Here is a 20,895-nt window from a genome sequence, read left to right as displayed (position 1 = left end):
TAAGCTTTTTTATTTTATGTTCAAGAATTACTGTTATTTTTCCTATCCTTGGCCATTCTTTCTTTTTCCTTAAAAAGTTGTACTGTACTCATAGATGAGGCTGGAGAATATTCTCTCTTTGTTCTCTGGAAGGCTTTCCTCTGGAAGGTTGGTAAGAAGTTCTACCAACCTAAGATAGAAGCTAAAGCCACCTGGCCTGGTGTGTTCAGTGTGGGAGAGGTTGAAACTTCTGATTCCATGTTTTCAATGCTCATAGGACAGGTTAGTTTATCTGGTTTCTTTCTTTTTTTTGTTTTATTTTTAGTCAGTTTTGGTGGGTTGTTTTATCCTAGGAATTTGTCCTTTTCCTCTCTTTTCAAGTTTATTGGCATAGTTATTTATTGTATTCTCTTACCTTCGAAATTTCTGCCACATCCATAGTGATACCTTTATTTTAATTCCTAATGTGCTTTACGTATGGGGTATTCATTTTTTCTTACTTTAGCAACTCTTTTTTTTTAAATAGTTCGTGTTACATTTTTGTGTTCTATTTTATAAATTTCTATCCTCCTTGTCTCCTTCCCTTTATTTTCTTTGGGTCTCTCTTCTCTTGTCTTCTAACCTTTTAAATTCTGATGCTTGGCTTGTTAATTTTCATCTTGTTTTTTTTTTTTTCCTGTCAGCATTTATGGTTAAAATAATCTCATCCTACTGCCATTTTAGCCAATTGGGTTGGCCATTCTTTTTTTTTTTTTTTTTTAAGTTTACTTATTTATTTTGAGAGAGAGAGAGCATGAATGGGGTAGGGACAGAGAGAGAGGGAGAGAGAATTCCAAGCAGGCTTCATGCTGTCAGCGTAGAGCCCACCATGGGGCTTGAACCCATGAAACGTGAGATCATGACCTGAATGAAGCGAGATCGAGAGTCTGACGCCCAGCCCACTAAGGCACCTGGTCATCCTTGGGCTGGTCATTCTGACTGGTTTGTGCTTTACCATAGTCTTTTTGTTTGTCTTGTTTTGTTTTGTTACTCCCACCATTTACTATGAATTGTGGACTCAATGCATCTGTTCCCATGACCTTTTTTTTCAGGACCGGTTATCCTCAGGTAAAAGACCTTTCTGGATATTTAAATTTGCCTGAGAGATAGCATCTTTATTCCAATTTTGAACAGTGCCCATCTGGAATATGCTTTACTCTTCTAAGTGTTGTTAGATATAGACAACCTGTGTAGCCATTGAAGGCAATATTGGACAGGGAGCAGCCAGAAGGAAGGAAGGGGACACCAGAGGTCTTGGTTCTTGACTCTGTTCTGCCATCAGTTACTATGGTGGTGTGGGTTGGTCTGAATTTGCTGTGGGATCAATAGACTCTTTGTGAGCTGAGGAGAGGTAGTTGGGCAATTGTTACTGACAGAAAGGAGCCAAGCCCTTTGTGTGTGTGTGTGTGTGTGTGTGTGTGTGTGTGTGTGTGTGTTTTCACCTTTCTTGACCCTGTTAGCTGTCATGTCTGTAAAATGGGTAGAATGAATGAAATCACTGCTGGGGTTCTTACCAACCGTTCCATGCTACGTGGCATGATTTCCTTGGACTTTATATCCTGATTATGAGTGGAGAGTTCATTGGCCTACAGCAAGCTCATTGCCTGTGCCCCATGCCAAGCCAAGCCAAGCCAAGCCAAGCCAACCCAAGCCAATTCTTTGGGAATTGATGTTAGAAAAAAGATTTTATTTGACTGGTCTGAAGGTGTGATTGGCCTTTAGAGAGAGCTGGTGGAGTGCTTTTGTTTCTTCTGCCCCCTAGTCTCCCCTAGCTTTTCATTTTGAAATAATTTTAGATTTATGGAAGAGTTGTAAAGATAGTTCAGAGAGTGCCTATTAAATACCCTTTACCTACCTCCCCTTGCTGGTAACATCTTATGTAACCACAGTAACCACAGTCTAGGGATGAATACTAAGAAATTAACTTTGGTTAATTTTTTTTTTTACGTTGGTTAATTTTCCAGCAATGTCCTTTTTCTCTTATGGGGTCTGATCCAGGATACCACCTTGCCTATATTTTTCATACCTCCTTAGTTTCCTCATTTAATCTGTAACCATTTCTTGGGTCTCCTTGTCTTTCATGACCTGCACACATTTGAGGAGTACTGGTCAGGGGATTTGTGGAATGTTCCTTAACTTAGGTCTGTCTGATATTTTCGCATGATTATCCTAGGATATGAGTTTGGGGGAAAGTGAAGTGTCCTTGTCCTCACATGCTCACATCAAACATGAAGGCACATGATACCTACATTACTGTTGGTGATGTTCACCTTGATCACTGAAGGGGGGTATCTGATGGGTTTCTCCACTGTAAGGTTACTATTTTTCTCTTTCTACACTTCATTGTATCCTTTTCATGTAACTCCATATAATTTTAAATACAATTCATTGTATCTTTTATTTTTTTTTATTTTTTTAATGTTTTTAATGTTAATTTATTTTTGAGAGAGAGAGAGAGAGCACAAGTGGAGGAGGGGCAGAGACAGAGGGAGACACACAATTGGAAGCAGGCTCCAGGCTCTGAGCTGTCAGCACAGAGCCTGATGTGGGGCTCGAGCCTATGAACCATGAGATCATGACCTGAGCTGAAGTTGGACGCTTAACCGACTGAACCACCCAGGTGCCCATCATTGTATCTTTTAAACATCAGTTTCCTAGATGGATAATTTTACACCCCGTAAAATTCGCCGATGGTAAGTGATTTCTAAAAAATTTAGAGAGTTGTGTAACCATCACCACCATCCAGATTTTGGATATTTCCATTACCCCAGAAAGTAGCCTGTTTACTGTCAATCTGTGTTTCCATCCCAGCTCTAGGCAATCCCCTATCTGCTCTCCGTCTCCATCAATTTGTGTTTCCTGGACATTTCATCTAGATGGAATGATACAATATGTGGTCTTTTGTGTCTGGCTTCTTTTACTTAATGTTTTTGAGGTTCATCCAAATTGTAGCATGTATTAGGTTCCCAGGAATAGAATTGGTGGTTCATTTGATAAGCGTATGTTTAACTTTAAGAAACTGTCAAATTATTTGACCAAGTGGCCTTACCGTTATACATTCCCATCTGCATTATGTGACAGTTTCAATTTCTCCACATCTTGTCACCACTTATTATTGCTTGTCTTTTTGATTATAGCCATTTTTATGGTAGGTCAAAAGTAGCATTTCATTGTGGTTTTCATTTTCATTTTCCTAATGGCTAATGATGTTGAGTATCTTTCCCCTGATTGTTAACCATTTGTCTTCTTTGAAGAAGTGTCTATTCAGATCATCAGTCCGTTCTTATTTATTTATTTATTTATTTATTTATTTACTCACTTACTTAACTTACAAGGCAAGTTCTGCTTTCAGACTTTCAAACATGTTAAGGTTAAACTTGCAACGGGTTTTTCCTTTCTACAGTGATCAGTTTTTAGTGTTGATGTACAAGACCTTAATGGTGGTTGATAGAAGAACTTAATGCACATTGAGAGAATGACCAAAAGGAGCCAAGAAAGATAGCTGGGAACAGCAGACATTGTGTCTCACATGTTTCCAGAAAAAAAAAAATGGGGGGAGGGGGAAGCCACTGAGAGTCATTATTCCATATGGCACTGAAACAAACATTCAACTCGGTTAGGTAAGAGTTACCTATCCCTGAACACAAAGGCATCCGATTCTAAGTAGCTTTAGGGATTCAATGTTTTCCTTGTACTCTTCCAGCAAATGGCCACCGATCTGAAGTCCTAAATCAAATGCAAGTGTTCTCAGCAAATAATTTCCTTGGTTGTCACTGATCAAGGCTACTCTGCATGTTCCGAGAGACTTAAATGATCCCTGAAACTGTAGTGTTTCATGTGTCCATTTTTAATTGGTTGTTTGTTTTCTTTTTGTTGAATTATAACTGTTCTTTATATAGTCTGGATATGTCTTTTTTTTTTTTTATCAGAAATGTGATTCGTAAACACTTCCCTACAGTTTCCTTTGAAGTACAAAAGTGAATTTCGATGAAGTCAGATTTGTCAATTGATTGTGCTTCTGGTATTGAATTTAAGAACTCTCTGACTCCCTCAGAACTCTGTGATGGTTTTCTTTTTTATTTTCTTCTGAAAGGTTTATAGTTTTTTTTAAAGTTTATTTATTTATTTTGAGAGAGAGAGAGAGAGAGAGAGAGAGAATGAATGAGTGAGCAGGGGAGGGACAGAGAGACAGGGCGAAAATCCCAAGCAAGCTCCGCGCTGACATGGGGCTCGATCCCACAAAATGTGAGATCATGACCTGAGCTGAAACCAAGAGTTGGATGCTTAACCAACTGAGCCACGCAGGCACCCCTGAAAGCTGTATAGTTTTAACTTATATTTATGCCTAGATCCATCTTGAATTAATTTTTGTGATATGAGGTAAGCGTCCAACTTAATTTTTAAAAATACCTAGTACATTAAAAACATTAATAGGCTTTTTTTAAGAGCAGTTTTAGGTTTACAGGAAAATTGAGAAAGTACAGAGTTCTCCCATATCCCCCCACCCTCCTCCACACACACACACACACACACACACACCCTCTATTATTAACATATTGTGATGCATTGGTTACAATTCATAAACTAATGTTGGTGCACGTATTAGTTGGCTAGACTGCCATAACCAAATACCACAGACTGGGTGGCTCAAACAATAGAAAGTAATTTTCTCACAGTTTTTGAGGCTGGAAGTCCAAGATCAAGGTGTTGGCAGGTTTGGTTTCTTCTGAAGCCTCCCTCCTTAGCTTGTAGGTGGCCATTTCCTTGCTGTGTCCTCACACAGTCGTTCCTCTATGTGTGCACATCTCTCTGCGTGTCCAAATTTCCTCTTCTTATAAAGACGCCGGTCAAATTGGATGAGAGCTCACTCAAAAGACCTTGCTTTAACTTCATTACCTCTTTAAAAACATTTTTTTAATGTTTTTATTTGTTTTTGAAGGAGAGAGAGACAGAGCATGAGTGGGGAAGAGCAGAGAGAGAGGGAGACACGGAATTCAAAGCAGGCTCCAGGCTCTGAGCTGTCAGCATAGAGCCCGATGCGGGGCTCGAACTCATGAACTGTGAGATCATGACCTGAGCCGAAGTTGGACGCTTAACTGACCGAGGCACCCAGGTGCCCCAACTTCATTGTCTCGTAAAGTCTGTGTCTCCAGATACAGTCACATTCTGAGGTACTCGGGGTTGGGCTTCAATGTAAGAGACGCCGTTCAGTCCATAAGAATACATTATTATTAACTAAAGCCCATAGTTTACATTAGTGTTCATTACTTATGTTGTATATTCTATGGGTTTTGACAAATGCAGAAGGATGTTTCTCTATCCTTGTAGCGTCGTACAAGCGTCATTGCCCCGAAAACCCCCATGCTCCCTCTATTCATTGCTCCCTCCCCACAGCCTCTTAACAACCACTGATCTTTTTGCTGCCTTCATAGTGTTGCCTTTTCCAGAATGTCATATAACTGGTGTAATTGTACAGTATGTAGACTTTTTCAGATTGGGACTTTTCCTTAAGTAATATGCCTTAAGGTTTCCCCATGTCTTTTTTTTTTTTTTTTTTTTTTTTTTTTTTGCTTGATAGCTTATTTCTTTTCGGCATGGAATCATATTCCATTATCTGGATGTGCCATAGTTTATTTATCCATTCACATATTGAAGGATATCTTGGTTACTTCCAGTTTTTGGCCATTATGAATATAGGTGGCGTGAATGTTCATGTGCAGGTTCTCAACTCCTTCAGATAAATATCAAGGGGCACAATTGAAGGATCATATGGAGCAAGTTCTGTTTGCTTTTGTAAAACCACCAAACTCATCCAGGGTTGCTGTACCATTTTGCATTCCCACCAGCAATGAATGAGAGTTCCCATTGCTCCACATCCTTAGCAGCATTTGGTGTTGACAGTGTTTTGGGTTTTGGCCATTCTGGTAGGTGTGCAGTGATATCTCATTGTTTTAATTTGCATTTGCCTGATGACATATGATGTGGAGCATCTTTCGATATCCTTACCTGCCATATGTAATAGCTTTGTTGATGAGGTATCTATTAAGATTTTTGGCCCACTTTTAAATCACGTTGTTTGTTTTCTTATTGTTGAGTTTTAAAAGCTCTTCATATATTTTGGATAACAGTCCTTTATCAGACAAATGTGCCTTTTGCAAATATTTTTTCCCAGTTTGTGCCTTGTCTTTTCATTCTTTTGACATCGTCTTTCACATGTCAAAAATTTGGGCAGCAAATTTTAATTTTTTTTAAATAAGTGCACTATTTATTTTTGAGAGAGGGAGAGTGAGAGTGGGAGAGGGGCAGAGAGAGAGTGAGACAGAGGATCTGAAGCAGACTCAGCACTGACACTAGAGAGCCTGATGTGGGGCTCGAACTCACAAACCATGAGATCATGACCTGGGCTGAAATCAAGAGTCGGATGCTTAACCAACTGGGCCACCCCGGTGCCCCAGCAAATTTTAATTTTAATGAAATTCAGCTTGCCAATTTTTTCTCTCCTGGATCATGCCTTTTGTGTTGTATGTAAAAAATATGTTACAAAACCCAAGGTCATCTGGATATTCTCTTGTATATTTTCTAGGAGGTTTGTAGTTTTGCATTTTATATTTATGCTGTGATTCATTTTAAGTTAAAAATTTTGAAGTATTTAAGGTGTGTGTCTAGTTTGGTTTTTTTTTCCATGTGGATATCAAGTTGTCCGGTGTCACTTATTGAGACTGTCCTTTCTTCAGTGACTTTACTTTGCTCCTTTGTCAAAGATCAGTTGACTATATTTGTGTGGGTCTAATTCTGGACTGGCTGTTGTGTTCCAGCTTCTTCTTCCTGTTTTTTTTTTTTTTTTTTTTTTTTGTTCTTGGCTTATTGACATCCAGTCATACCACCACAATTTGTTGAAAAGACTGTCTTCTCATTGGAAAAGGGCAACATCGTTGAAATTAAAAGTATAAGAATTTATTTCTTGATTCATTTCTGTTCCATTGATACACATGCCTGTCCTTACACCTGTATCCCACTGACTTGATTGCCTTGATTTTATAAGAAACCTTGAAATTGGGTAGTGTAAAATCTCCAACTTTGCTCTTTTTCAAAACTGGGTTGCTTATTGTAGAGACTTTGCATTTCATGTCAGTTTTAGTATCAGCTTGCCAATGTCCACAAAAATGCCTGCTGAGATTTTGATAGGACTGGTGTCGAACTTACAGATCAGTTTGGGAAGAACTGCCATCTTAACAGTATTGAGTCATCCAATCCATGAACATGGTATTTCCCCACTTATTACCTTTCTTTAATTTCCCTTAACCATGTTTTGTAGTTTTTCAGTATTCAAGGCTTATGCTCCTTTTATTAAATATATCCCTAAATATTGACTCTTTTTTTTTTTTAATGTTTTTATTTTTGAGACAGAGAGAGACAGAGCATGAGCAGGGGAAGGGAAGAGAGAGAGGGAGACACAGAATCCGAATCAGGCTCCAGGCCCTGAGCTGTCAGCACAGAGCCCGACGCGGGGCTCGAACTCACAGACCGTGAGATCATGACCTGAGCCGAAGTCGGAGGCTCAACTGACTGAGCCACCCAGGCGCCCCAATATTGACTCTTTTTTTTAAAGGAATTGTATCTTTATGTAATTTTAATGTTTCTCAGCTTTGGAAGACTACCATTTGGGGAATGTTGTTCTCCTCAATATAAAAGTTGGCAACTGCAGAATTCCAACCTAAGTTTGTACTGTCATTTCAGGAACATTGAGGGTGAAATTCAAATACTTTATACTTAACCATCTCAAGTGAATTGGGTGGTGTTGATCACTGGCCTCAGATTACTTCTTCATTCATTTTTGTCACAAAATCAACTGTTCAGCTCACCATTCTTTTGGATGACAGTTTTGCTGAGGCTCAGCTGGGTGGGATGGGTGGTAGGTGGCTCTGCTCCATGGGACTGGCTAGATGTTTGCTGGGACCACAAGGGTGCCCAGGCCATGTTTCTGTTATGGTGGCAGGCTAATCCAGTTGTGTTCTTAGAGTGAGTAGCAGGGATCTGAGAAAGAATAGTAGAGGGGCACTGGACCCCATGAAGCCAGGCCCCATTTTTGATGGGAGGTGCTTCAGAATCACATGTAATGTGATGTGGATATAGGAAGGGGAATAATTGTGCTCATTTTTTGCAAGCAGTTCACTACAGTAGCATGTATCCCTGCAACTCAGTCTGGCTGATCAGAATCGGAGTCAGTTTTTTCACTTGGGAAATTACCCACCATCTGATTCTTGACAGGGACAAAAACTTCTTCCAATAGGAGCTGAATATGCTCCATACTTCTTTTCCTGGGTTTTCGTGCATCTAGGGTGCAGGCATCTGTACGTTTGGAAGACAGGTGATGTAGTAGGCTCTGTGTAGCATTGATTTTCTGGTTAGGGTGACAACGCAGGTGAACTTGCAAGGCCAAGGCCAAGGCCAAATTCCTTTTGCAGAAACAGCAACTGTGCTGGTATTGGTGCTGGTTGCAGTGAAGTTCAGTTCAGGATGGAAAGGTGGGAAGGGTGCCAACTGTGGCCCCTCTTGCTCTGCTATAGCAAGGTCACTGATGTTGTAGGGGAGGCAGGACTTAGTCTGCTTGGGGTAAATGCACATTGTCTTTTTTTTTTTTTTTATCTTTATTTTTAAGAGAGCAAGCAGGGGAGGAATAGAGAGAGAGGGAGACACAGAATCCGAAGCAGGCTCCAGGCTCTGAGCTGTCAGCACAGAGCCCGACGCGGGGCTCGAACTCACAGACCGTGAGATCATGACCTGAGCCGAAGTCGGATGCTTAACCGCCTGAGCCACCCAGGTGCCCCTAAATGCACTCTGTCTTAATTGGACACGATGACTGCTTGTTAGAGTTACTGAAACAAGTCCATGCCCTAGACATGTGTTGGGTGGGTCTCCCAGCCCATATCCCTTGGGTTCACAGAAAACCTTGATGTCCGATGCCCCTCATTGGCTTCCAGCGTCTCTGTGAACTCTGCACAGCGCAGGCGGCATCTGAGGGTCTTGGGTGCGTGAATGGCACATTCACCTGCGTTTGCTTTTCATTTCGGTACAGCAGTCTGGGGGCTGCACTCCTCGTGATCGATAACATGTGGGCTGGTCAGTCGGCTGGAGAACTGGTGGTTTGGGATGATCTGCTCTTTTGTCTTAGTGATGTGAGCCCTTCTAGGTGGTACCAGTGACCCGGCTGTGTGGGAGTCCCGCAGGGCCCTGGCAGCTTGGTGCAAGCCTGGGACGGCGCCTGTCTCTTCCTTTCCCTGCAGGCAGCCTGTGTGGTGATGGCCCGGGTGCATGCTACCTGCTCCCCGTCTTCGACACCGTGTTTGTCAGGAGGACTTACCGCCGCCAGGGCCTGGGCACGGCCATGCTGCAGGACTTCTGTGAGACGTTCCGTGAGGACGAGGCTCTGGGCGTCAGTTGGCCGATTTCTCCCGCCATGTTCAAAGGTAAACCTGCTTTGTGTCAGGTGGAAACGTATGGGCAACGGTGATGGATAACACGTGCGTTCTAGGTGGTTCCGGGGAGGCAGGTTCCTTGACACTCTCTGCATGTGGGTTTTCTCTTCCTCCTGAGAAATCTCCCGTTGCTTCAGCACAGATGAGACTTTATGCTGTGGCACCGAGGGGGGGGGGAGGCTTTCCCAGCCCTAGAAATAACTGGATTTAGAAATAATAAAAAACATGGCGTCAGAGAGAAGCAGAATCCAGAGAAGTGCACCTGCTGGGCGCTCAGAGGGCCTTTGCGGTTTCGCTTGATGCTTAGAGCCCATGACTTAGTCCTTTCAGCTAGACGCTGAAAGGGAACCCAGGAGCTTTGTCTGGGAGGGCAGCTGGAGTGCAAAGGCAAGCTCTGACCGCACTGACCCCCAAGTACCTCGTAGCTCTTGCTGCAGAAGACAGTCCCCTTCTTCCATTCTTACCCTACTGAGTCCCCGTACTGGTCAAGGTTCTCCAGAGAAACAGAACCAATAGGGTATACACACACACACACACACACACACACACACACACACACACAAGAGATTTATTATAAGGAATTGGCTCACATGGTGTGGAGACTGAGACTCCCAAGATCTGCAGTTAGCAAGCTGGAGACTCAGGAGAGCCGATGGTGTCATAACGGTGCAAATTCTGCCAGGCTCCAGACCCAAGAAAAGCCAACAAAAAGTTTTTGGGTCAAATCCAAAGGCAGCAAAAGACCCATGTCCCAGCTCACCAGACAGGCAGGAGTTCCCTTTTACTTGTGGGAGGGTCAGCCTTTTCCCTCTATATTCAGGCCTTCAACTGATTGGATGAGGCCCACCCACATGAGGGAAGGCAATCTGCTTTACTCAGTCTGTTGATTCAAATGTTCATCTCATCCCAAACGCCTTCACGGACACACCCCGAATAGTGTCTGACCAAATATCTGGGCACCCCCTGGCTCAGTCAAGTTGACACTTAAAATGAGCTATCACAATCCCTTTTCACGTTCTGGAAGAGAAATCCTTATATGTATATTTTTTTCAGAGGAAATGAAACAAGCCCTGGTGTTAAACATTACGTTCCAAGTCAGTAAGGGGGGCAGATTCTGGTGAGCATCTCTCTAGGTTCCCCACACCCCTGCTGTGAAGTACACCCCTTCCACCTTGGGTACTGTTTCACTTCTTGTCATACAGATGTTTTTGGGCCCTTAGTACTGAGTTTCCAGTACCGTTATGGTATGGGGAGATCAAGAGATAAGAGAGAAAACGTAGGGAAGGTAAGGAAACTTCTGTTGCTCTAAAGTCCTAAGAAAAGCAGGTGAAAACATATTTTCAAGTAGGTTTAGTCATTTCTTTATATTTCCAAACTCATGGTCTATAATTAAACTCTGAAGAGCCTTGAATTTCTGCAAAGAGCATTCCAGGATTCCTGTACTGTGTTGCTCACTTTGAGGTGTTGCAAAGTTCCAGAACCACATGCCTGTCCTCTCTCTCTCCTAATTTTTGCATCAGCTCCGAGACCTTTGTTTGAGTGCATTGGCCTCTCAATGTGGCCACCTCAGGTTTCCCTAGGGAAGTATCAGTCTCCACGGAGGGGGGAGGGCACCCCAGAGCCAGCACTGCAGGTACCCTTGCAGGGTCTTGTGGATCGCTGCTCTCCTTTTTCTTTCTTTCTTTTTTTTAATGTTTATTTATTTTTGAGAGATGCAGAATGCGAGTGGGGGAGGGGCAGAGAGAGAGAGGGAGACACAGAGTCCGAAGCAGGCTCCAGGCTGAGTTGTCAGCACAGATCCTGACGCGGGGCTCGAGCCCACAAACTCTGAGATCATGACCTGAGCTGAAGTTGGATGCCTAACTGACTGAGTCACCCAGGCACCCCCCTGCTTTTCCCTTTTCTATCTCTGCCCCATAGAGAAAGAAAATAAGAAGGTGCTGATCTGAAGCACGCGTCGTGTCTTGGAGGTTTGAGCTGCCCAGCTGAGGATGTTGGGGCCTCAGGCTTTTATGTCACCCCTGACTGTACCTGGGCATGTATGTGAACAGGTAGAACATGGAGAAAGAAGCAGCTGGAGGTTCAGGACTGGGTTCAGGTGTGTGCCACCTGCACACTTTACTGACTGGCTTTTTTTTTTTTTAATGTTTTTATTTTTGGGAGACAGAGAGACAGTGAATGAGTGGGGGAGGAGCAGAGAGAGACAGAGACACAGAATCTGAAGCAGGCTCCAGGCTCCGAGCTGTCAGCACAGAGCCCGACATGGGGCTCAAACTCACGAACCGTGAGATCATGACCTGAGCTGAAGTCAGACACTTAATCGACTGAGCCACCCAGGCGCCCCATAACCGGTAGGATTCCTTCTTGCGTTCAAAGGGCAGGCCAGAGCCCTATGCTTTAAAGCCCTCTTGCAGCTGCGTTTCTCTCTGTGGTGTGAGGAGTCTGTGGGCGCAAGAGTATCGTCCTCCCTGGGTCCAGACCACTCCTTCTAAGCTGACTCAGGGTACCAGGACCCCTGGGTTCCTGCCAGTGGCGTGAGGGCCCAAGTGGACCCCATCCTTGGGTCTGCACATAAGGGTGGACCATGCCACCAGTTCGCATATCTTTAGACCCTAGGGACAGGCGTTGGTGGGATGTGGGTGGAGTGTGGGCGTGGTGTTCACATTTGCATTCACAGGGCCCTTGCTGTGTACGTGTGTGGGGCTGGGGTAGGAGGAGAAGCGGGTGGGCCGTCTGTCGGTGGGGGGGGGGGGCAGCTCCCTCAGTATTGCCACATTCTGGTGCAAAACTCCAAGGAGTCCAAGAATTCTAAATTTGAAACTGGCTTTCCCTGTTGTTATGAAGTTATATTTGTCAAGATAGGAGAGCAGAACATTCTATCTAGCACTCTGCTAGTTTGGCTTACACTTTCCGAATACTTAGTTTCACCCTCTGGAGGTTTCCATCTGTGCTGTTGCCCCCCGCTGGGACGTATGAGGGGAGGGCCTGACGGGGTCCCCATGGGCACCTGCGGGACCAGGAGCAGCTGCCCATTTGGCTGGGCTTGGGGCACTGCCCGGAGAAAATTCTCACCCTGTGAATGCGGACATAGAAGTCTTTAAGCCTTGAGGTGACTGGAATCAAGGCATCTGCAGAGGATGAGCTGGAAGTTCTGTGGGAGAGGAGGCCTGGGGAGGCTCAGGATAAGGAGGGACAGTGCCCGAGGAGAGGACAGTGTTGGGGGGATGTTAAGGGCTGATTGGGTCCCCCGAAGTCTTATGTTGAAAGCTTACCCTCCATGTGACTATACGTGGAGGTGGGGCCTTTAAAGAGGCAATTAGAATTTAATGAGGTCATAGGAGTAGGGCCCTGATCCAATAGATTCTTAAGAAGTGGTTCTTATTTATAAAAGAGGAGCCTGGGACACGGATGGGTGCAGAGGGAAGGTCATGCGACGCCGCTGTGGGAAGGCAGCCATCTGCAAACCTCTGCCCATGCCTGGCCGTGGGACTTCCCGCCCCCACCACGTTGAGACAGTGGAAGTCTGCTGTTGGAGCCCCCCAACGTGTGGTGCTTTGTTATAGTGGCCCCCGCTAAGATGGGTTGGGTGAAAGCGGGAGCATGAGGGGTGACAGCTGAGGAGGCCAAACACTGGCGCCCCTGCAGCAGAAACAGAGCAGAGCCAGGGTGGGGCGGGGCCTTGGCTGGAACCGGAAGTGCTCGCCCCTGAGACGCAGAGGGGGCGGGCCTTCCTGGCTCACTCTTGCACATCCTCAGTGTGCAGGAAGTTCCTGTTGGCCCATCCGGAGGAGCGGGGTCGCCTGTGGGAGGTGGAGCCCCCAGGAGCCTGGGGCCAGCGAGGCAGCATCTGGCTGAAGGTTCAACTGCAACAGTCAAGACTTCCAGACCGTGAGTCACAGCGAATAAAGTGCCCTTTGAAGCACAGGTTAATGCATACGGATGGAGTCAGGCCCGGGCAGGTGTTATGTTTATTGTTGCAAGAACAGAGGAGGGAGTGAGACCAGGGTGGTGCCTTCTTGTTTATTTCTTTTTTAAAATGTTTATTTATTTTGAGAGAGAGAGAGAGAGAGGGAGGGAGAGAATCCCAAGCAGGCTGTGCACTATCAGCTCAGAGCCCAGTGTGGGACTTGATCTCACAAATGGTGGGATCAGGACCTGAGCTGATACCGAGTCAGACGCTCAACCGACTGAGCCACCCAGGCGCCTCCGGGGTCGTGGCTTCTTGTCCTTGGTCTACCTTCCTTTCCCGAATGAGCCACATCTTCTGGACTTTGATGAAGATCTCCAATCTAACTAAATCAGAAGCTCCCTGGGACAGAGCGGCTCCCTGTTTATAACTCGAAGGGATCACTGAAACCCAGAAGAGGTCTAATGTGTGCACCTGGTTAAAAATTGGAAGGCCACACAAGGGTTTACCTTGAAGAGCAAGGCTTCCATGCACCCCCTCCTTCCCTTGGGGGAGATGGCAGGCATACGTAAGTGGTAGCATTGCAGAGACAGCGTTCTGCAAATGAGTACTTTGTCCCCGCCCTTTTTATTGGCAGCATAGTAAGCTGCTGTATGGAGGTGTTTATTTGGGCAGTCCCTGTTATAGACAGGCATTGTCTTCAGTTTGAGGTTGTTATAGCACCACGGTGTGTTTGCCGGCAGGGTTTTGATGGAGGGTGTTTTCAAGCAATGAGAACGGGCAGAGGGTCCCAAGGGGAGATGGGGTGGGAAGACCAGATTCACTTGTGTCTGGTTCCCCAAGTTGCTTTTTGACAGTGTGCCTTCCTCCTCTCCCACGTCGGGGATGGATTGCATTCCCCCCGGGATGGATTGCACATTGCTGTTGGTTCTCAGCTCAGTGCTCAGGGAGAGGGCCTTGGAGGGCAGGGCTGAATCCCGGCAAACCCTTTCAGGCTGCAGGTGCTGTGTGTGGGTGGGAGGCTCAGGAGGGTTTAACAGTTTTAAGTTCCTTCCCCGCCCCTGGGGAAGAAAGCTCCTGTCAACATCAAATGCCATTTCCCAGGCTGTAGGTAGCTCATTAGGCCTCCGTGGGCTTTCCACGTGGGTAACTGATTTACGTTAGGTCGTGACAGGGAAGAGCGTCTTGGAGTTTATTGATGATAACAATGATAGGTTTTGCTTTTATGGTGCCTTTCAGCTAGAAGGCTTAATGGATCTCTGCAGATATTAATGGGGTGACCAGGCACCTGGGAAGCAGGCCATGGTAGGGCTGTGACTGTGATCCTAATGAGGCGGTTAAGTGACTTGCCCTGTGGCATCCACAGTTAGAAATGAAAGGGGAGCTTGCCCGGATCCCCATGCACTAAGCTGACCAGCTGCGTGGGTTTATCAAGAAACGTCACAAATGAGCCTGCAGCTCCCACGTGGACTTGGCCTTTGTGTCTTGGATGTTGCAGCTCCTTGGCTGGGAATGAAGGAAAAAAAAAAGTGTTGCATATCAGAATGTGGAAATAATGTGGAAATTGCACAGGCTGGAGGGGGGTAAGCAGTGGGAGAACGTGTTCGCATAATTGGGGAGACTGCTTCCCTCGGAGGAGAATTCCGCTGGGGTTATTTCAAGAGCTGAGTTGGTGTGGTCTGGTCACAGGAAACTGAGCTGGAAGTCAGATGCCAGACCTGTCACTTTAACTCACTGTGAGATTTGCCAACTCTCTCTTTAAAACAGCAAATGAGGGAACTTGCACGGGGAGTGTTCCAGAAGCATGCTTGGAGTCCTTTGAAGGAAGAAGGGTCATCGTTATGATCAGGATATAATTAGATAATTAAAACTATATAATTAAAAAAATGCTAAATTATGATCTTTTCACTCCCTGTATAAATCATGGCTAGTTCCCGGTTTCACCCACAACTTCTGTGTCCCCCCAGGGCCAGCAGTCAGGATTTTAATTCAGTCAGGAAGGTTTTCAGCCAGCCAGCTTCATCTTGTAACAATTTTGTCAGCATTGACATTTCAGGTTTTTTCCAGGTTGGTGAGTGGGGGGCTGCAAATGCAATCACAGATTAGCCCAGATGCTCTGCATTTTCTCAGTTTACAGTCTGTCTGCCTTCATGGAAATCTGTGTTAGCCCATTAGGTTTTCCCACAGGTCACCCCACAGTGCAGGTTCTGGAATCTTCTTTTGCCTGGAAATGTCACACAGCCATTTAATTTAATTTTAGTTTTTAACCAGCCCGTTATTCTTAGAGTTGCTTTCTTGAATTGTTCTGCTTTTCAAGTTCTATCTTTTGTTTCTTTATTTCTGGCTGTTATTTTGGAGGGCTCCTACAGTTTCATGTGCTGTAGCAGTAGAACTGTAAGCAAGAAGCCCGGGGGAGCCAATTGTTTTTTACATTCTAAGTAAGGCATGGACGTTTTACAATGTTCCAAAGGGAAATTAACTTGTGCTCCTTTCCAGGGTTTCAAAATCTATTTTTTTGAAGCAGCGTCATTTATGGACGAGGTCTTTTAAAGTTTGCACGATCTTGCCTGTTGATAACATCTGTGGCTTATAATGGCCCTGAAAATATTTACAGCGTTTTCAGAACTTTTGAGAGAAGGAGTTTGTGGGAATTTTTTTTTTTTCCTTCCTACACTCAGTTACATATGAAGCCTTTGAAACTTGACCAATAGGATCATAATTCTGTCTGGTGTGACTTCTCAGTTAGCTTGCACATGCCTTAAGTTTCTTTACTGGAGGAGATGAAATTGAATCCTCCAGCAGTTGAGTGTTCTTTTACAAAAATGTGGCTGGAGGCAGGAAATAATTGCACACAGCTTTAAAAATCATTGTTTTCATTGTTTAGGTTATAGTGTTGCTTTCTTCCCAGGTGAGTTTTTAATAGATTCAATTGTTATCCACAGGGAGAAGAATTTTATTTACATTTAATTTTTTAATTTTTTTATGTTTTTATTTTATTTTTGAGAAAGAGTGTGAATGGGGGAGGGGCAGAGAGAGAGGGAGACACAGAATCCGAAGCAGGCTCCAGGCTCTGAGCTGTCGGCACAGAGCCCGACACGGGGCTTGAACTCACGGACTGTGAGATCATGACCTGAGCTGAAGTCAGATGCTCAACGGATTGAGCCGCTACATTTAATTTTTAAAGCTACGGTGTATGTATATAAAAAGATGTGAATGAACTCTGAGCTGGGGCCGGGGGCAGGCAGGGTCCTTTTTCTAAAAATCTGATGCTTGCAGCTCTGAGCTTGTCTCAGCTTTTTTTGGTGATTTGGACATGACATAGTGCGGTAGTTACAGCAATTTGGCGGCGTGAGCTCTGGTGGGAAGTGCATAGCAGTACCATCATCCTGGATGGGTTTTTCCTAATGCTGCTCTTTGAAAGGTTGTGTGGCTCCCTCTAGCGGCCATTGTCACCTACTGCGTCCCATATGGTAGTAACTCCTGGATGGTAACTTAACTGTGACCTACCTGTGTGGTTGCTTCTCGGATTCTTATCCTCGTGCTTCCAAATTAGAGCATTCATTTTTTTTTTTAACATTTATTTATTTTTGAGACAGGGAGAGTCGGAGCATGAACGGAGAGGGTCAGAGAGAGGGAGACACAGAATCTGAAACAGGCTCCAGGCTCTGAGTGCTCAGCACAGAGCCCGACGTGGGGCTCGAACTCACGGACCGTGAGATCATGACCCAAGCTGAAGCTGGGCGCTCAACTGACTGAGCCACCCAGGCGCCCCTAGAGCATTCATTTTTAAAAATTATTGAACTGTTATTGGTTAGGAATAAAATACAAGTAAACATTTGATAGTTACCAAGCACGCTTTAGTCTGTAACGCATAAAAAGATAGTTTCACACATCAGGAAGTGTAGAATATACTGAGTTGTCTGCTTCATTCTCTGATTCATTCATTCATGCATTCTTATTCATTCATTCACTCATTCATTCATTCAGTAGATTACTCTAATGGAGGATCTCCCAGTGCCAGGCCACTGGTTGAGGTGATAAGGATATAGTAGTGAATAAGGCTGAGTCTCTGAACTCATTTATGAGCTTACTTTTGCAAAGAGAAGTACATGAGGAATCATTACTGCATTATATAGAAACTCCCAAGGGAGCCCTGAAGTACTCTGGTGTTTTTCACTGCTTAGGATTCAATTTTGCCAAACCAAAGTTGGCTAATTTATAAAGTCTGTAAATAAACTTTAAAATTTACCTGTATAGGTAACATTTCAATAATGTATTTATTTTTATTTGAAAAAAATGTGTTTCGTTTGCATTTTCAGCTCAACTGGAAAACTATTTTCTTCCTAAAGCATCTGAGTGCCCCCCCCCCCCCCCAATCACATACCTCTACGTATGGATTTTGGGATGTAGGAAGTACACAGTGGGACAGCAAAGTTATCCTTTCCAAGTTCAGTCTGATTTGGAAAGGGGGAGGAGGGCTGAATTAACAAGGGTGATTATGGGTTCTCTTGTGAGTAACAATTCCAGCGAGCAAAGAGAAGGGCCTAGGAATAGCTCTGCAAGCCTAACTCCGTTTAATGTCCAGATAATTGGAAGAAAAGAATTCCAGCTCAGAAATGCTTGAGTAGTGCCTACGGCTGTACTCCCAATCTCTGATCTTGGAAGCTAAGCAGGGAAGGGCCTGTTTAGTACCTGGATGGGAGACATGCTTGAGTAGAACCATTGCTTCATGTCTCCCCAAACCTGGCAAGTTTCCCTTTTCTCCAGAAGGCACTGTAGCAGGTGTCACAGTGAAGGTCATGAGGATAGAATTGGGTCGTGGTGATCAGTACTTTTGGAAGGGTCTCTGCTGTACTGTTAATCTTTTGATTGTCTGCTCCCTCGAGGCCACCTCCGTTTGCTTATGCCACTCTCTTGCTTGGGGAGGGCAGCACACCCAGGAAATTCCCAGGAGGACGTGAGCAGTTGTGGGCGGACTTCTCCAGATGATGGACCCAGAATGTCTGGTCGTGAAGGAGGCAAGAAGGTACGGTGGTGAATGTGTCATTCTGGGAATGTGTCTTGTTTTCTTAGCAATCACGTTGTGCTTGTTTTAGCGAAGCTCTGAACCCACGAGGCCTCTCCCTCACCACCTTGGCTGTGGGCTTCTCCACGGCAGCGGGCTGTTGATTCACACTCGGAGTCTCTGTGCTGCGGCATGAGGCGAGGCCTTCGTAATTAGACCCTTCACGGTCCTCTTCTCTGAGCTGCACAAGCTCTAATGAAGCCAGAACTAAACAGAGAACACGTGGCAATCAGCATCACCCTGCTCTCTGAAGGAAGTATTGGAAAATCTGAATTTCACATTCTGCCATGGACCAGTGTCTTTCAAGCGGAGCAAATGCGCGGACAAATTTCTTTCTTTCCTCCTCCACGCCTCTAAGCCCAGATGCTGCAAAATGGAATATGGCATTAGGTCATTGTGGAGCCCAGAGTGGTGAGAGAATAGACCCACCAACAAGGATGGCTGCTAAGTATTTCTTAGTGGTCCACCTTAGTGGTCTGCTTTGAAGTGATGTGATTCCATGAGGCATCTTCCTGAAGCCAAGACAGACATTGGCCGGTATAAGATAGTTCTGATAACGCCCCTTCTCGGCCACAGAAGGGTGTTTGCTCTTGAATTCCTGAAGAATTATTAATGATTTTAAGCTCCCAAACTTAACAGTTGCAACTTGTGGGCAGTACTGTTTATTTTGGAAAGTAGATGATACTGGGATAGAAGACGCGACACCAAAGGCATGATCTATCCCAGTAAGTGCTGGATTGTTTTAGAAAAGCGGGCGGAGGAGGGGGCTTTCATTTTCCTTGGTTTGCAATGGAAGATTTGGCTCACTGACGATTCTACCAGGCCACCGAACTGACAGTATTGTGCTTTGCCTCTTTGCGGATCCCTGACTTTGCATTTAAACCTCGAAGGCCTTTGGAGGAAGCAGGAGGTGTTCAGTGTGACGTCCCGCCCGTGGGCAGGCATCTTGGGAAGTCCACGTGCTCAAGCATAAGGGTGCCACCTTTTAAAGTAGTGCTTCTCGCTTTGCCCTTTCTCAGATCTCCATGGGCTGGGCTCTTCAGTTCCCTTCAGGAAGTATGTTCCCATCAGTAAATACGTGTCCAGAGCATCTTAAGAACAAAATACAGTGTCCCTGTGGCTGGCTGGGGTGTTGGAACCCGGCTCAGCCGTTCTGAATCTGAGCACGCAGTGAGTGCAGGGGCCCGGCCAGGACACTGTGGGCTTGTTCCAGCCAGCATTGGAGAGCTTTGTTGATTTTTTCTTTTTTTTTTCCTGATTCAGGAGAGGACCAGCGGAGAACGGGAACAGACAAAGAGTGATGAAGACTGCGGAGTGGAAGAAGAAGCAGGGCAGCTTGGGCGAGCCTGTGGGGCCGAGCCGGCCAGGAAGGAAGCCAAGAGGACCGTGCTGGATGCAGGACTGGCCTGGGAGTCCCAGAAGAAGCACATGCGGCCAGCTCCTAACTCCCAGACGCCACCCTGAGTCTTGTTGAGGGGCCTGTCTGGGCCCAGGGGCCACGGGTGTAAGAGCTGCCCCTGTCACTCCATGCTCCTGTGGCCGGGAGCTGGCTTCTGTCCCTTCTGTGTTCTCCTTCGAGGAGAGGGCGACCGCACAGACCTTGACTACCTCAGGCTTGTTTTGTGGGCCCAGGTGACAGAAAGCCTGAGAAAGTGCTGCGTTCCTCAAGCACAAAGATCTAAAGAGGTACAGGTAGTTATTTTCCAAAGCTCGAATTTCAGAAGCTTGTTTGTTTAACCTAGTGTAGTTTCTGTTACTCGGGGGGCGGCGGGGGGGGGGGGTGTTGTAAAGATCTCACCGGAATCACACGCATGTGCCTCTTTCTTGAAGCTTAGAGAAGGGCCATGCCCGTTCCAGCCTGCACTGCAGAGATCTGTTTCAGGTTTGCTCACGCCAGCCCAGATGTCACCGTGAGACCACAGACACCAGAAGTGTTTCTAGGGAGGCACGTTTCTTTTCCAGAGAAACTTCAGCCACATCAGAAGCTCCCCGAGGGCAGTGGCCGGGATTGGCTGGTGCAAACCATCCATGGGTCCCTCGCTCACATCTGGCCTCGCATACAGGAGGCACTTAGAGCAGGCTCCAGGCGGGTGTCAGGATCTCAGCCATGGCCTGATTCAGAGGGGAAGCCACTGGAGGGGGCTCTGGGCTGATGGCTCTTCCAGTGTATTGGTGCCTGGAGGGAAAAGGCCCACACTGGTAAAGGTGAGTCTAAAGGTACCAGCCAACCCCCAGTGTGACAGTGGCCTCCTCGGCTACCTACACGGCCCTGCTTGGGGCGTGTGCTCGGCCGCTGTTAGGGCTTCTGAGCTGAACCAAGGGACCCCCTGCCCATAAGAGCCCAGTGAGGACAGGAGAAGCAGGCCTTCCACGGGGTAAGGCGCGGTCCAGGCTGCTTCATGAGGCCCCAGAGCCTGCTTCATGAGGCC

At 45.8% G+C, this 20,895-nt stretch overlaps 1 protein-coding gene across 3 annotated transcripts in view; it reads left to right on the top strand.

The window, feature by feature from the left end:
* Nucleotides 1-20,481, top strand: part of FAM169B (family with sequence similarity 169 member B) — an 87,217-nt gene extending 66,736 nt beyond the window's left edge. For 2 of the 3 annotated variants that reach the window (XM_030317478.1, XM_030317476.1), the window contains 4 exons: nucleotides 9,303-9,485; nucleotides 13,251-13,382; nucleotides 18,288-18,427; nucleotides 19,730-20,481. In XM_030317478.1, the coding sequence (XP_030173338.1) occupies nucleotides 9,303-9,485; nucleotides 13,251-13,382; nucleotides 18,288-18,427; nucleotides 19,730-19,930 (656 nt within the window). In that variant the 3' untranslated portion in view covers nucleotides 19,931-20,481. The remainder of the gene's footprint in view (nucleotides 1-9,302; nucleotides 9,486-13,250; nucleotides 13,383-18,287; nucleotides 18,428-19,729) is intronic. The other variant, XM_030317477.1, reaches the window with a different exon arrangement.
* The last annotated feature ends 414 nt before the right edge of the window (nucleotides 20,482-20,895 follow it).

This window comes from Lynx canadensis, chromosome B3, assembly GCF_007474595.2.
Source record: "Lynx canadensis isolate LIC74 chromosome B3, mLynCan4.pri.v2, whole genome shotgun sequence".
Taxonomy (NCBI): Eukaryota; Metazoa; Chordata; class Mammalia; order Carnivora; family Felidae; genus Lynx; species Lynx canadensis.
This window is presented reverse-complemented; position numbering and strand designations above follow the sequence as displayed.